The 13,262-nt window shown below is 41.0% G+C and overlaps 1 protein-coding gene across 8 annotated transcripts in view; it reads left to right on the top strand.

Moving 5' to 3' along the window:
* The window catches only part of LOC104997535 (chromosome unknown open reading frame, human C10orf11), a 926,454-nt gene that overhangs the window by 330,212 nt on the left and 582,980 nt on the right, over nucleotides 1-13,262 (top strand). For 2 of the 8 annotated variants that reach the window (XM_010852386.1, XM_010852387.1), the window contains exon 1: nucleotides 19-782. The exons of 2 other annotated variants lie outside the window; for them this stretch is intronic. In XM_010852386.1, coding sequence (XP_010850688.1) covers nucleotides 577-782 — 206 coding nt within the window. In that variant the 5' untranslated portion in view covers nucleotides 19-576. Of the gene's footprint in view, nucleotides 1-12; nucleotides 783-13,262 lie in introns of those variants that run through there. 4 more of the 8 variants (XM_010852379.1, XM_010852381.1, XM_010852384.1 and 1 more) reach the window with 4 other exon arrangements.

A 13,262-nucleotide genomic window follows, 5' to 3' on the forward strand; every position in this document is an offset into this window, starting at 1 on the left:
GAAAAATTGGACCATTTTTGCGTCCAAGTTTCACAGATGTTAAGCATTTTGTGATATTACTTAGGGGGTTTCCTGAGCTACATTAAAGTTGAACCACTAGGGTGTTGAAACAGTTGGGCCCATAATAAATAAAATATACATGAAAAGGAATTGCGAGACATTGGCTGTTATGTGCTGGTGACAATTAGGTTACTGCTTTAAAAAATACATATCCTGGACACATCTACAGGAGTTTTTTAGGGAATTTTGAGTAGAAGCAGAATAAAGGCGGTTGGTAATTTCTCTGGTTGCCTCTGGCAGGTGGACATAATTTAACAATACCCGTCAGATATGACAAATTGTTTGTGAGTTACATTAGGGCCTTAATAAGATCACATCTGTTCATATATCCTCCTTAACCACAGAGCCTGATTTAGAGAGTTTTCATACTGGTACAGTATTGTTGTTTAAATATTTAGAGGGGTCTAGACATGTATCATAAAAGAATAGACTCTTGTGTATAAAAACACAGCCCTTTTATTCTCAGTGTTTTTGCTTTCACGGACCTGCATCATTCTCTCAACTCGAGTGAACCACATGTTGCTCCCGAGAGCCAGGAAACATATTTCATCCCCTGTTGGAGTTAGCATCTTAGAGCTGGAAGAGGCCTTAGAGACCATCCTCCACTTCCCCTCCTTTTCAGGGTGGGATCTGAGACGGAGGCTGAGTACGGGACTTGTTGAGGGATTCTCACCACACTTGTGGCAGAGCCAGAGTGAGGACTTAATCTGCCAATTTGTACGGTAAGTCCCCTACATAAAAACCTTCAGGTTGTGGACTTTTGAAGATAACAAAGGTGCCCCTGTTGCCAACTCTTGCACTGTAACACTGTACAAGATTAAAAATGTAAGATTTTTAAGCTGCACTGTAAGATTAAAAATATTTTCTGTATTTTTTTTGTGTTTGTTTTTTTATGTATTGTTTGTGTGAAAAGTATTATAAGCTTGTTACAGTACAGTATTATGTAGTTGATTTTGTTATTCGGGTACCTGGGCTAACTTTGTTGGACTTAGAAACAAATTGGACTTATGAAGACACTCTTGGAACAGAACTTGTTCATGTGTCTGGGACTTACTGTATTTCTCTGATCCTTCCATTATGCTCAAACTTCACTCCGGGCTAGAGAACGAGGCATCAGTGCAGGAGGACTCGGTCATGAGTCAGTGTCACTAGCGGCTGTAGAGCTCTTCCAGAGGACGTTTCTGGCCACTGGGAGACCGGGCTCTGTGTCATGGCTTAAACTTCAGGGCCTGCCCACAGCAGTCACTTGCCTGCCCCCTGACACAGGTGAATGCCCGCCCCGTCCGGACCACATCGGGCGTGTTCCCGCCTTCACTCGCCCTGTCCCCTTCTGCAGTGTGTGCTGCCTGCTATCTCCAGTTCCCTTCATATCCAGCCTGGAGGGGCTACATTTAACCATGAGGTCTTCCAGCCCACAGCTATTTATTAGGTTGACTCATATGAAAATGCTGGTTTTTAGGTTGAAAATAGTCAAATAATGGCAGTTTCATAAGACTGAATGTAAGCTTAGTGTCTTAAACCCCTGTACCTCTTACTGACCTATTTTACTTACCTTCTTTCTCTCTGTGTATGGGTGTATTTGTGTGTGTATGCATATGTGTTAATCGGAGTGAAAGTCACATAATTGACTTCTTTTTATAATAAACTTTGGAATAACTTTAATTTTATAAGAAAATTTCAAAGTCGGTACAGAGAGTTCCTATAAACCTCTAATTCAGTTCCTCAGTGTTGTCTTTTCACATCAGCAGAGTACATTTGTTAAATTTAAGAAAACAGGTTTGTAACCTGATTAACTAAAACCCCAAGCTTTATTTGGATTCCATCAATTTTTCCATAAATGCCCTTTTCCATTCCAGCAGCTGATTCTGCCTCCCAGGTACCGCCTCGTGTTTTGCTGTTGTGTCTGCGTAGTCTCCTCTGGTCTATTAATTCAACCTTTTTTATTTTTCATGATCTTGACAGTTTTGAAAAGTACTAGTCAGCTGTTTAGTAGAATGTCTCTCAACTTGGGATGGTCTGCTCTGTTTCCTCATGATTAGATTGGGCTATGGGTTTTCAGGGAAAATATCACCTTAGATGGTTTATTATCCCATTATCTCAAGGGGTCGTGATCTCAACTTTGCTTTTCCTGGTGATGTTAATGTCATCACTTGGTTAAAGCATTTGTTCAGTTGTTGGCCAAGTTTCTCCTCTGTAGAGATACTGTATTCGGTCTCTGTTCATTTTTACATGTCACCACCAGCTAGACTAACAGTTCTTCATTTGGGAGCAGAAGCATGTTAATTCCTTTTGTACCTTTCATTGTACCTAATGTTTTATACAGTGTACATGCTCACAGAAGTTAGTTGAGAGGTCATTAAATTCATGATTTAGTATCAGTCTGGTGGAGGTGTTTTGTTTAAACAAACCAAAACAGCAAAATCCCAGCCCACTGCATTCTCCTTACAACTAGTTTGGTGGTCTTTGTTCCCTGTACTTAAGGGGTAAATTGTAAAATGACTTTAAATATTTTTCATCTAAACTACTATAAAGAAGGGATTACTTGCTGTCTTTGCTAAGATCAGAGTTTTGAGGTCAGAACTCAGGAAAATCTAAGTGTAAATTAGGCATACACGCACACACACACACACACACACACATTTTGTAGCTTCTGCTGACTTGCAGCAAGGGTTGTCCCTATATGCAGAGACTCAAAATATTTGTCAGAAGTTTAGATAATTCTTGAATGTGTTGCCCACAGGATTCCTAATGGTGCAAAGAATTGCCACTGTGAATGCAGTTATCAATCATTTTTAAGCTATTTATCTATAAAGGTGTTTTGCAGGGCATGGGTGCCATGCTTTTGAGGGACTTAAATCTGATATGGCACTTGAAGCTTTTAGGACCTAAACTAAAGGAAAGCAAGAATATTATATTAGAGTTGAAAACTAAATGCTGTAAAAGTCAGACAAGAGGGGAGAGGGAGTAGTTCTTTTACAAATCCCTTTGACAGAGACCTTACCAGCTGGCCTTGTAGGGTTGATTCTTCTTTCTGCTGTGATTGAAAAGTTGATATTCTATTCTGATGATTTAACCTTGGTTTGAAAGTTACACACAGGAATTAGTATCCCCTGATTTATTACTCTATTTAAAGAGGTTTCTTCTTTTTATTTAATTTTTTTTAATATGGGTGAAAAAATTCTGGCTTTTCAACAGTGTAGAATTAGTTCATGCTAGTTTTTCAATCTGAGAGTCTCATGATAGCTACACTTGCTTCATGCTTTATAATGTAATTTAATTTTTCATAACTTTCTTTCATTAGCTGCAAAGTAGGTTTAGAAAAAATAATTAGATTATGAGGTTAAACCATAGTTAAGATAAAAATGACGGTTCAATAAAAATAATGTTCAATAATTCCTATCTTCTGAAATAAAATACAGCCACTAAAAGATTTAATTATGGTTTTATTCAAGTAAATTTTGCCTCTACACTGAAAATACTCAAGAAAGAAACCCCAAGAAAGGCACTTGGTTAGCGTGAAAAAAGTAGTATAATATATAGAATTGTAATTTATGAGATAGGATAGGAGCCAGACTTGAGAAGGAGTAACGCACCCGAGTAGCTTGTCTTCCATGGAAGGGGATGCACTGAGATTATTTGAGTTGTTGTGGTGAGACTCCTAAGCCTGGTCTGACTTTTTATGTGCAAAATTGGGAGTTTTCATTTGGATAATCTTGGAATGCAGTGTCCCTTCATTAAAATGATCTGAAAATCACCACCAGATATTTCATAGTCACAGGGTCCTAAAATACTATGGGTAGAAGATGCTCCAAACTCTAATCCTATGTTTTACTTTAGAAGAAAGCAAAGCCCCAAAGGGTCAAGTAGCTTTCCTGAACTCACCGTGTAGATGACAGATCTTCAGGGCCTCCATCTAGTGTTTTCTCCATTACATTGGATTGCCATTAGGATTGAATTTTTTGATTAAATAACTTCTCAAAGTAAAGCATGAATGTGATTTAAAGAGTCAAATAATATCCTTATGCTTAAGACTTAGATGAAAATGAGTTCCACTCCATGTCCTATTCTTCCTTAGCTCTGAATCCTTTCCCAACAGGAAACCACCTTGAATTTTTTAAACTTATCTTTGGCAATGGCACCCCACTCCAGTACTCTTGCCTGGAAAATCCCATGGGCAGAGGAGCCTGGTGGGCTGCCATCTATGGGGTCGCACAGAGTAGGACACGACTAAAGCAACTTAGCAGCAGCAGCAGCAGCTGCTGCTGCTACTTAGCTTCATACTCAGATATTTAAATAGAGGCTTTTACTGTTCTTTAGCAATTTAAGAAAATAAAATAGACATCTATCAAAGTTGTTTTCCCTTATATTTCCTTTACACAGCTGAAGTTGTACATTCTTTTGCAACTTGCATTCTTTTGCAATTCTTGCCATCCCATTATAGAAATTCTATTTATTTAGCAAACATTTAGGGCTAAACTTCTCATTGTTTACAACCTGAGGGGTAGCATGAAATGCCAGCCACTGTCTGGCTCAAGGTGACTCCGTCGTTTTCCTGGTTATGATTAGAGTTCTTTTAATTCAGTGTTTTTCAAGGTGGGAGTTGCAGCCTTAGCTGTAAAATCAGTTTAGTGGGGTGTAGTCAACATTATAAAAATAGAAAAGAATTGAAAATATCAGAGTTCAATTTTTAAAATGTTTGATATAACTTTCATTTTTAAAATAAAGCCATTAAGAGGTTTAATTATGGCACATAATTAGGATAAATATTGGTTTATGAAGCTTTCATACTAGATATACACATTTGTGGGTATATACACACATACATATACATATCAGAATATTTGTATTCTGTATTTGTATATATACCAGTCAGAATATTTGTATTCTGTATACGTGTGTATGAGCTTCCCAGGTGGTACTAGTGGTGAAGAGCCTGCCTGGCAATGCAGGAGACCAGAGATGCAGGTTCACTCCCTGAGTGGGGAGGATCCCCTGGAGGAGGCACGGTAACCCACTCCATTATTCTTGCCTGGAGAACCCCATGGACAGAGGAGCCTGGAGGGCTACAGTAGCGTCGCAAAGAGTCAGCTGACAGAACTGAAGTGACTGAGCATGCACACTTGTGTATATATGTGTATGTATATATTTTGTATATTGGATCCAAATGCGTTAATTTGAACATATGAAATTGCTATTTCTGTAGGTAAAAGACAAATATGGGGAATTTCATATGGTTTAACCTACTATGTCTTATCTTAGGTCATGGACAAAATGTTTGGGAGACATTTAATCTCAATTGTCTTATGCCAAATAATGAACATTGTTGTTTTTTTTTTTTTTAGCTAAGTTTGATGTTTCTTCATCTTTAAAATAAGAACTATAATTGTATCTACCTCGAAAAACAAAGAATGGACACAAGGAGACTTTGGGAGATGGTGGGATATGTTTATTACCTTGATTATGGTGATAGAACCTTGGAGTATGGATATGTCTAAACTCATCAAATCATTTATGTTAAATATGCAGTTTTTTATGTGTGCTCATTGTATCTGAATAATGATGTTAAATTTTTTTTTTTACCTACTTCAAAGAAAAGATGTGAAGATGAAATTACTTATGACCCTTTGCCTATAGTAAGTACTCATGGTCATTAACACCATCATCCCTTTACTTACTTCCCTATGATGATCTTTGTTTCTCATTTACTCTTGAGAGATCCTTTTTCAGTCTCATCAAAATTATTACATCCATTGCTTCTCTTCTTATATGGGTACCTCCACTCATCTTCAGTCACAGAGTAGTAGAGCATTAGTGGAGACCTTCAAGATTGTGTGCTGAAACCAGTATTGTCCAAAGTGGGATATGCATCTACATTCGTGCAAGATGGTTTGAGATGGCACACAGACAGAGCGTCTGCTGGCATGGGTTCATACAATGGAATTGTGACTTCCTTCTCAATTTGCTTGCAATCCTTTTGGTTCATCCAGGAAAAAGCAGCAGTTTGGTGCTGGTCTCTCTTTAATACCTTCCTAACACTTGGTAAGTTTTTTTTTTTTTTTAAACAGAGATCAGGTCTTAGGCTCAGAGCCTTTAGTACTCATCTAAGAGCGTTGGCTAGAATTTAATAATAGGATTTTGTTCTCATGTTGCATATGTTGTTGTTGTTCAGTCGCTCAGTCATGTCTCACTCTTTGTGACCCCATCGCCTGCAGCATGCCAGACTTCCCTGTCCTTCACCATCTCCTGGAGCTTGCTCAAACTCATGTCCATCAAGCTGGTGATGGCATCCAACCATCTCATCCTCTGTTGTCCCCTTCTCCTCCCACCTTCAAACTTTCCCATCATCAGGGTCTTTTCTAATGAGTCAGCTCTTGGTGTCAGGTAGCCAAAGTATTGGAGCTTCAGCTTCAGCACCAGTCCTTCCAATGAATATTCAGGGCTGATTTCCTTTAAGATTGACTGGTTTGATCTCCTTGCAGTCCAAGGGACTCTCAAGAATCTTCTCCAACACCACAGTTCGAAAGCATCAATTCTTTGGCGCTCAGTCTTCTTTATGGTCCAACTCTCACATCCTTAACATGACTACTGGGAAAACTGTAGCTTTGACTAGACAGACCTTTGTTGGTAAAGTAATTTCTCTGCTTTTTAATACACTGTCTAGGTTTGTCATAGCTTTTTTTCCAAGGAGCAAGTGTCTTTTAATTTTATGGCTGCAGTCATCATCTGCAGTGATTTTAGAGCCCAAGAAAATAAAGTCTGTCACTGTTTCCATTGTTTCTCCATCTATTTGCCATGATATGATGGGACCAGATGCCATCCATGATCTTTGTTTTTTGAATGTTGAGTTTTAAGCCAGCTTATTCACTCTCCTCTTTCACTTTCGTCAACAGGCTCTTTAGTACTTCTTCACTTTCTGCCGTGAGAGTAGTGTCCTCTGTATATCTGAGGTTATTGATATTTCTCCTGGCAATCTTGATTCCAGCTTGTGCTTCATCCAGCCTGGCATTTCACATGATGTTCTCTGCATATAAGTTAGATAAGCAAGGTATATAAGACATATATATAAGATAAGATAAGCTGTATATAAGACAATATACAGCTTTGACATACTTCTTGTCCAATTTTGAACTGGTCTCTTGTATGTATGGTTCTAACTGTTGCTTCTTGACATGCATACAAATTTCTCAGGAGGCAGTTAAGATGGTCTAGTATTCCCATCTCTTTAATAATTTTCTTTAGTTTGTTGTGATCCACACAGTCAATGGCTTTAGCCTAGTCAGTGAAGCAGAAGTAGATGTTTTTCTGGAATTCTCTCTCTTTTTTTTTTTTTCTGTGATCCAGTGGATGTTGGCAATTTGATCTCTGGTTCCTCTGCCTTTTCTAAATCCAGCTTGAACATCTGGAAGTTCTCGGTTCATGTACTGCTGCAGCCTAGCTTGAATTACATATGTGGATGTGTATATAACTTTTGGATCATTGGCAGATGATATTGGCTTTCATTTTGGAGATGATACAAAATTTCTTCTAATAAATTTGATATCAAAATATTCCACAAATAGTATATGTGGAATAATAGTATATGACTATACCTGAATATAGTCAAATACAGTGTACACTAATCACACAAGTCTAGCCCAGGCTGATTTAATCCTAAATGAAGTCCAAGGAGGTTAAGCAACTAACCCAGCTGAGTGAGAAGCAGAGCCAGGGCCAGCCTTATCTTGGGTGTGTTCTCATCTCTTTCTGTAGTCATTGTGTTAGACTTGACATTCCAGGATGGTGTTAGAGAAAGCCTGTGTTAAAATAATGCGCTGCTTTCCTTCTGATGTGCTTTTTTTGTTTAAGAGTTTGTTGTTTCTGGGGTTTGCCTTGAATCCACTCATGCCTGCAATTCTGATATCCATTCCAGTCTGAGTTGGATCATGGGTAGCTACTTTGAGCTGTCACTGTCTACACGCACCTTATCTCTATTTTTCTCCTACTTGTACAATACTATCCATCTTCCAGTATTGAGTTGTTCTTTGCTTCTTAGATGTCATCTGGGATTGTATCAGATTTACAACCTGGGTCCTTGGTAATAGGAAAATGGCACAGATGGTGTTAAGAGCACTGTGCTGTGTGCTAACTGTTACTGAATAGGGGTTGACTTTTTCCCCTGGCTCTGTTCTTCTCTATGTAAAATGGGTGGGGCTGGGTAACCTCGAGACATGTTCATCTTTATCACCCTCTCATCTCATTGTTCATTCATTCTGCAGGTCTTTATTGAGCACCTTCTCTGTGCCAGGAACTTGTTGGAGCAGTTGAGAATGCTGGGCATGTATCGGTGGATGGGAGAATTTACATTCTTGTTGGGGAAGTTTATAGTTGGAGAGGATGATGAATAAATTAAAAAAAAATTTAAATGGGAAAATTTCCTATGGTCCCAATAAAATAGGAAGGTAGATTAGAGAGTGACTTGGAGGAAGAGGCCTGATTTTGACAAATGGACCAGGAAAGGCCTCTTCAGAAAGGCAACTCTTGAGTAAAGATGCAAGAGAGGCAGGTCAGGCAGAAGGAACAGCAGGAGCAGTGACCCCAGGCAAGTTCAAGGGAGAGAAAGACCAGAAGGGCTGGGTATGAATGTGGGGAGAGGAAGGCTGACGGAGGAGAAGGGGGTCGGAGCCAGTTTGGAGATGGTGAAATCTGGTAAGGGGTTTGTATGTGATTCTACATGCTAAGGGAAGCCAATGGAGCCGGTGACAGGTTTTGAGTAGTGGAATGATGGAATCTGATTGGTGTTTTTCAAAACCACGCTGACTGCAGGTTGGAAATCCAGCAAGCAGAAATAGAAGCAGGGGTCCAGTTAGAAGGTCATGGTGGTAACCTCTGAGATTAGATGTGGTGGTGTGAACTAGGGAGTGGGCAGTAAAGACATAAGGAAGTGGAGAGACTCAGGCTGTGTTTTTAATATCAATTGAGTGCTTGTAAGTCGATTGGCTGCAGGAATGGAGGAAAGACAGGAATCAAAGATGAGTCCTAAGATAGTGATGACATTTATGGCTCTGGGAAGACAGAGCTGCTTTTCCCTTTGAGGACCCCCTTGTGCCGTCAATTTGCCTGGTCTGTTTATGCACATTGCTGTGTCTAGCCTCTTCCAGGGAACAAGAGTCCTCCGGTGCCTCTGGCTGCCTTGAAGTCTCTCAAATTCTTCTTTATCAGACCTGCATTCCTCATGCTGAACATTAGGCCTGGGTTATACCCTCTGAGGAGGTGGTTATATCGAGGTCCTAGTGGCCAGGGCAGATGGCACTATTAATTCATGCCTCTGTTATGAGAATTGATGGCCAGTAGCCAGGATGCCATGTTGATATTTATGAATGGTTTCTATGAGGAGTTCAGGCTCTCAAAAAATGCATTGTATTCTGTTTTCCAAGGAAAAGTTGAAGAGGGGCTATTTTTTCCCCCTTTCATTTTCCTCGCATATAATACAAGTTGCATTACAATAAATTCAGTCAGTTCAAATATTTTTCATCTGAAAAATTGAATACATTCCTTTTTTTTTTCCCGCCTAACTGCAAGGGGTGAACTTTTATATTTTTATGAGCTTTGTTGTTTTTCCTTGTCACAGTTGCTGGTATTAGTTCACTAGTAAGTAATGACTTTTCTGTATTGAGAAAGACAGATGACTTATTAGATGTCAGAGGCCATCTGAAACATTTTCAACTCAGCATTTTTAATAGCTGTTCTTTCTTGGATTTGTTTTCCTTTTTTCTCTTGTTTCCCCTCCTCCAGCTCGCCTGCACTTTTTTGTCCCCCACCCGGCTCCTTTCTCCTTTTCTCCCTCAGTCATCAGCACTTCTGTATATCTTTTGCATGTTTCTGCTGTATCATATCCCCTAGTCCATGGGAACCATAGACAGTTTGTAACTTTTCCTGCAGTCGTACTCCCTGGACTTCTTGCAGAGGACATATGTGGGTTTGAATCTATCCTTTAAAAAAATACACATATGTGTATGTGTGTGTGTGTGTATACACACACTGGATTGTGTCTGGGGCCAGCATATACTCCTGACCTCATGGGCAGCTTCTTTTAATCCTCTGACTGCTGTTTGCTTTGGGGGTCTTTGGATGACCTAAAACAGTCTCTCCTCCCTCCTTTTCATCTACTGTTAACATGGATTCAGTATGTTACTCTACCAGACTCCTTGATTGTCATTTTGTTGTGCTCAGAGTCTCAGGAAAGTCTATTGATTAAATGAACATCATTCAGACAGAAATGTCAGTGTTGGTACAGTCCGCTTATGTAGTAAACATGCACATTGCGTGGGGCAGTATCATGTCATTATGTCATTGTACGTAGCACACACCAGGTGTTCCGTGAATATTTGTTGTATTAATGAATGTCCACTTCGATGATAATTAGGAGTTTCAGTGGGTGGGATCGTTTTAGGAACAGTGAGTAAGACGGACATTCCTCTAATGGAAACATGCATTCTAATAAGGAAGGAGACACGCAAACAAGATAGACGTCAGAGAGTGATGAGTGCTAGGCTGAGGGTTGAGGTAGGGAGATGTGCTGTTTGTTAGGGAGGGTGTGACCAGGGGGTCGGGGAAAGCTCTGATAAGACGGTGTTGAAGGCTGCGATCTGAGTGACAACAAGGAGCTTGTCAAAGGAAAATCCGGGGAAGGAGAGATTCAGGTCGAGAGAACAGACAGTGCTGAGGCTCTGGGCGGGTATGTTCAGTGTGTGACTGAGGCAGCAGCCCAAACCAGCCCCGTACTGCTGTGGGAAGCGGCCCACTGTGGCATGCTATGAGGTCAGGGAGGTGCACAGAGCCAGACCAGGTGGGACTTCTGCCCCAAGTAAATCCACACTCCTTAATTTGATTGGCAGTGGGAAGCCTTTCGAGGGTTTTAAGTGGGGGCATGGCTCAAATTTTTAACATATCACTCTGGCTGGTGTGTGGAGAATGTTGTAGAGAGGCAAAGTAAAAACTGCCATGGTATGTACTGAGTATTTGCATTTTAAGGATTTTTTTTTTTTTTTTTTTTAAGAATTCACCAGAGCTTTGGATAGGGAGTGTAGCTTGCTTGCTTTTACTCATTGTTGTGCTGAGGAAGAGACTCTGGTTGCTTCCCTTATTATTATTATTTTTTACCTTATTGATTCTATCCTCTTACTAACAAAATCCTTGGTTTTCAGCTGTGTGTACTGCCACCGCCTCCTCCCTCTCATCTAGGACCTAGGTGCGGCCATATGAAAATATTATGGGGAACTTCCAGAGAGTTGTTTTAAATGGGATAGCTGTTTCTTTTCTGTTTTCTCCCGTTCTGCCGCATGGAACTGGTCGTAATGGCTGGAACACCAGCATTTCTGTTGGATCATGAGGACTAGGGCCACATGCTAGGGATGGCAGAGCATAGAGTTGGAAGGAACTTGTGTCTCTGATGACCTTTTGGAGCTTCCATGCCAGCCCTGGACTGGCACACCTATGGACATCTTTTGTGTACCTTTGGGCTTCTTTTCTGCAAGAGAGATAAACTTGTATCTTGTTTAGGCCATTGATAATTTACTGTTTTGTTTTTGTTCCAAACGTAATCCTGATACAGGTATTCTTTTGTAAAAGACTTAACAGGATAATGAGAATAGTAGTATTTGGGGTTGTCTATGTGCTCATCACTGTTCTAAGTACTTTACAAATGTTTTCCCTTAAATCTCACTAGAATTACTTAGTACTTATACCTAGGACTCCATGGCACACAAATGTTTAGTAACTGGTCCCAGGTGACAGAGCTAGTAAATTGCAGGACCTGATTTCAGCTCTGGTTCAACTGAGTCTAGACTCTCCCTGCATTACTTTGCTAAACTGCCACATTCTTGGCAATGACTCTGAAACCTCTTTTTCAATCATTTAGAGGCTAAGGCCAGAGGGGTGATTCAGCAGGCAGATTGGTATCATGTATCTGTCAGGGCAGGCAACTGCTCTAACCAAAGTTCCAGGGCTTAACACAAGAGAAACTTATTTATCACTGACATAAAGTCCAGCTGATTTTGGGGATGGAGAGAGGTTGTGTTCCACACAGTGACTCAGGGACCCAGACTCTTTCTGTCCTTTCCCGCTTCCTTCTGACTCCCTTCTCCCCATGACTGGGGCCTTAGAATTCTCTGCTGGAGGCTTTTCACCAGTCAGCACCCAGAGGAAGAGGGAAGATGTGGAAGGGACTCTCTGGGAAGTTTTGATGGGCCAGGCTTGGAGGAGGCATATGTCACTTCCCACCTTCTGTTGGCTGGAGTTCAGTCATACGCAGGGAGGCTGGGAAATGTAGTTCAGTTTCATGCCCAGGATGCAGAATAAATGAACTGGGATGAGCACACAGTAGTCTCCGCCCCATGTGGCTGTTAGGAGTTGGGGTTCTGGCATCAGTCCCCTTGCCTTTATATCCCTGCCTTGCTGCTTATCAGCTACGTGACTTTGGGCAAGCCACTTAACCTCTCTTTTACTTCTGTTTTTTATATGTACAATGGAGATAAGAGTAGAGCTGTTTGGGGGATTAAATGAGTTAATGTGTGGGGTACAGTCCTAAGAGCAGCGAGACATGGGAAGTGCTCTGTAATTGTGAGCTGTTTTTATGTAAGACAGGGCACTTTACTCAGACCTAAGTTTGTGGATCTCTTTTTGAAGAAAATTTTCTTATTGAGCCCTGGTATGGATGTGTACCACAGAAAATACCTTGGGGACCACGCATCCCATTTTAAGGGAAAATGGTGTGAGAGTGTCAGGGGTCCTGGGACTTGCTCTTCTCTCCCCGATGTGAATGCCCTCAGCCCCTCTGGAAGGGCCGGTTACAACTGCTTCCTGGTGCTTGATCTGTAGGTGGAGTTGGAAACTGAAGTCTCATGTCCAGTCTCTTGCCTGCTGTGAGGAAACTGGCCCAGGCAGTTCCTCCCACTTGGATCCCTTCTAGGACAACCAAAATCTCACGTGCTCTTGAAGCCCCAGCTCAGTGTCATCTCATTCTTAAAGCCCTGGTTGGAGCCTGCCCAGCACTGCTTACTCCCTTCACTGTGATCCTTCTAGTCCGGCACTGACCGCCCCCTGTCGCATGGGGATGCGTCAACTACCAGACTGTGTCCAACCAAAAGGAAGCTTCCTGAGGGCATATGTCCACCTTCCTCTTCCCCATGTGCCTCGTTTTCCTTGTATACAGGGGAAAGCCCTCC

Source organism: Bison bison, unplaced genomic scaffold (genome assembly GCF_000754665.1).
Source record: "Bison bison bison isolate TAMUID 2011002044 unplaced genomic scaffold, Bison_UMD1.0 scf7180017864309, whole genome shotgun sequence".
NCBI lineage: Eukaryota > Metazoa > Chordata > Mammalia > Artiodactyla > Bovidae > Bison > Bison bison.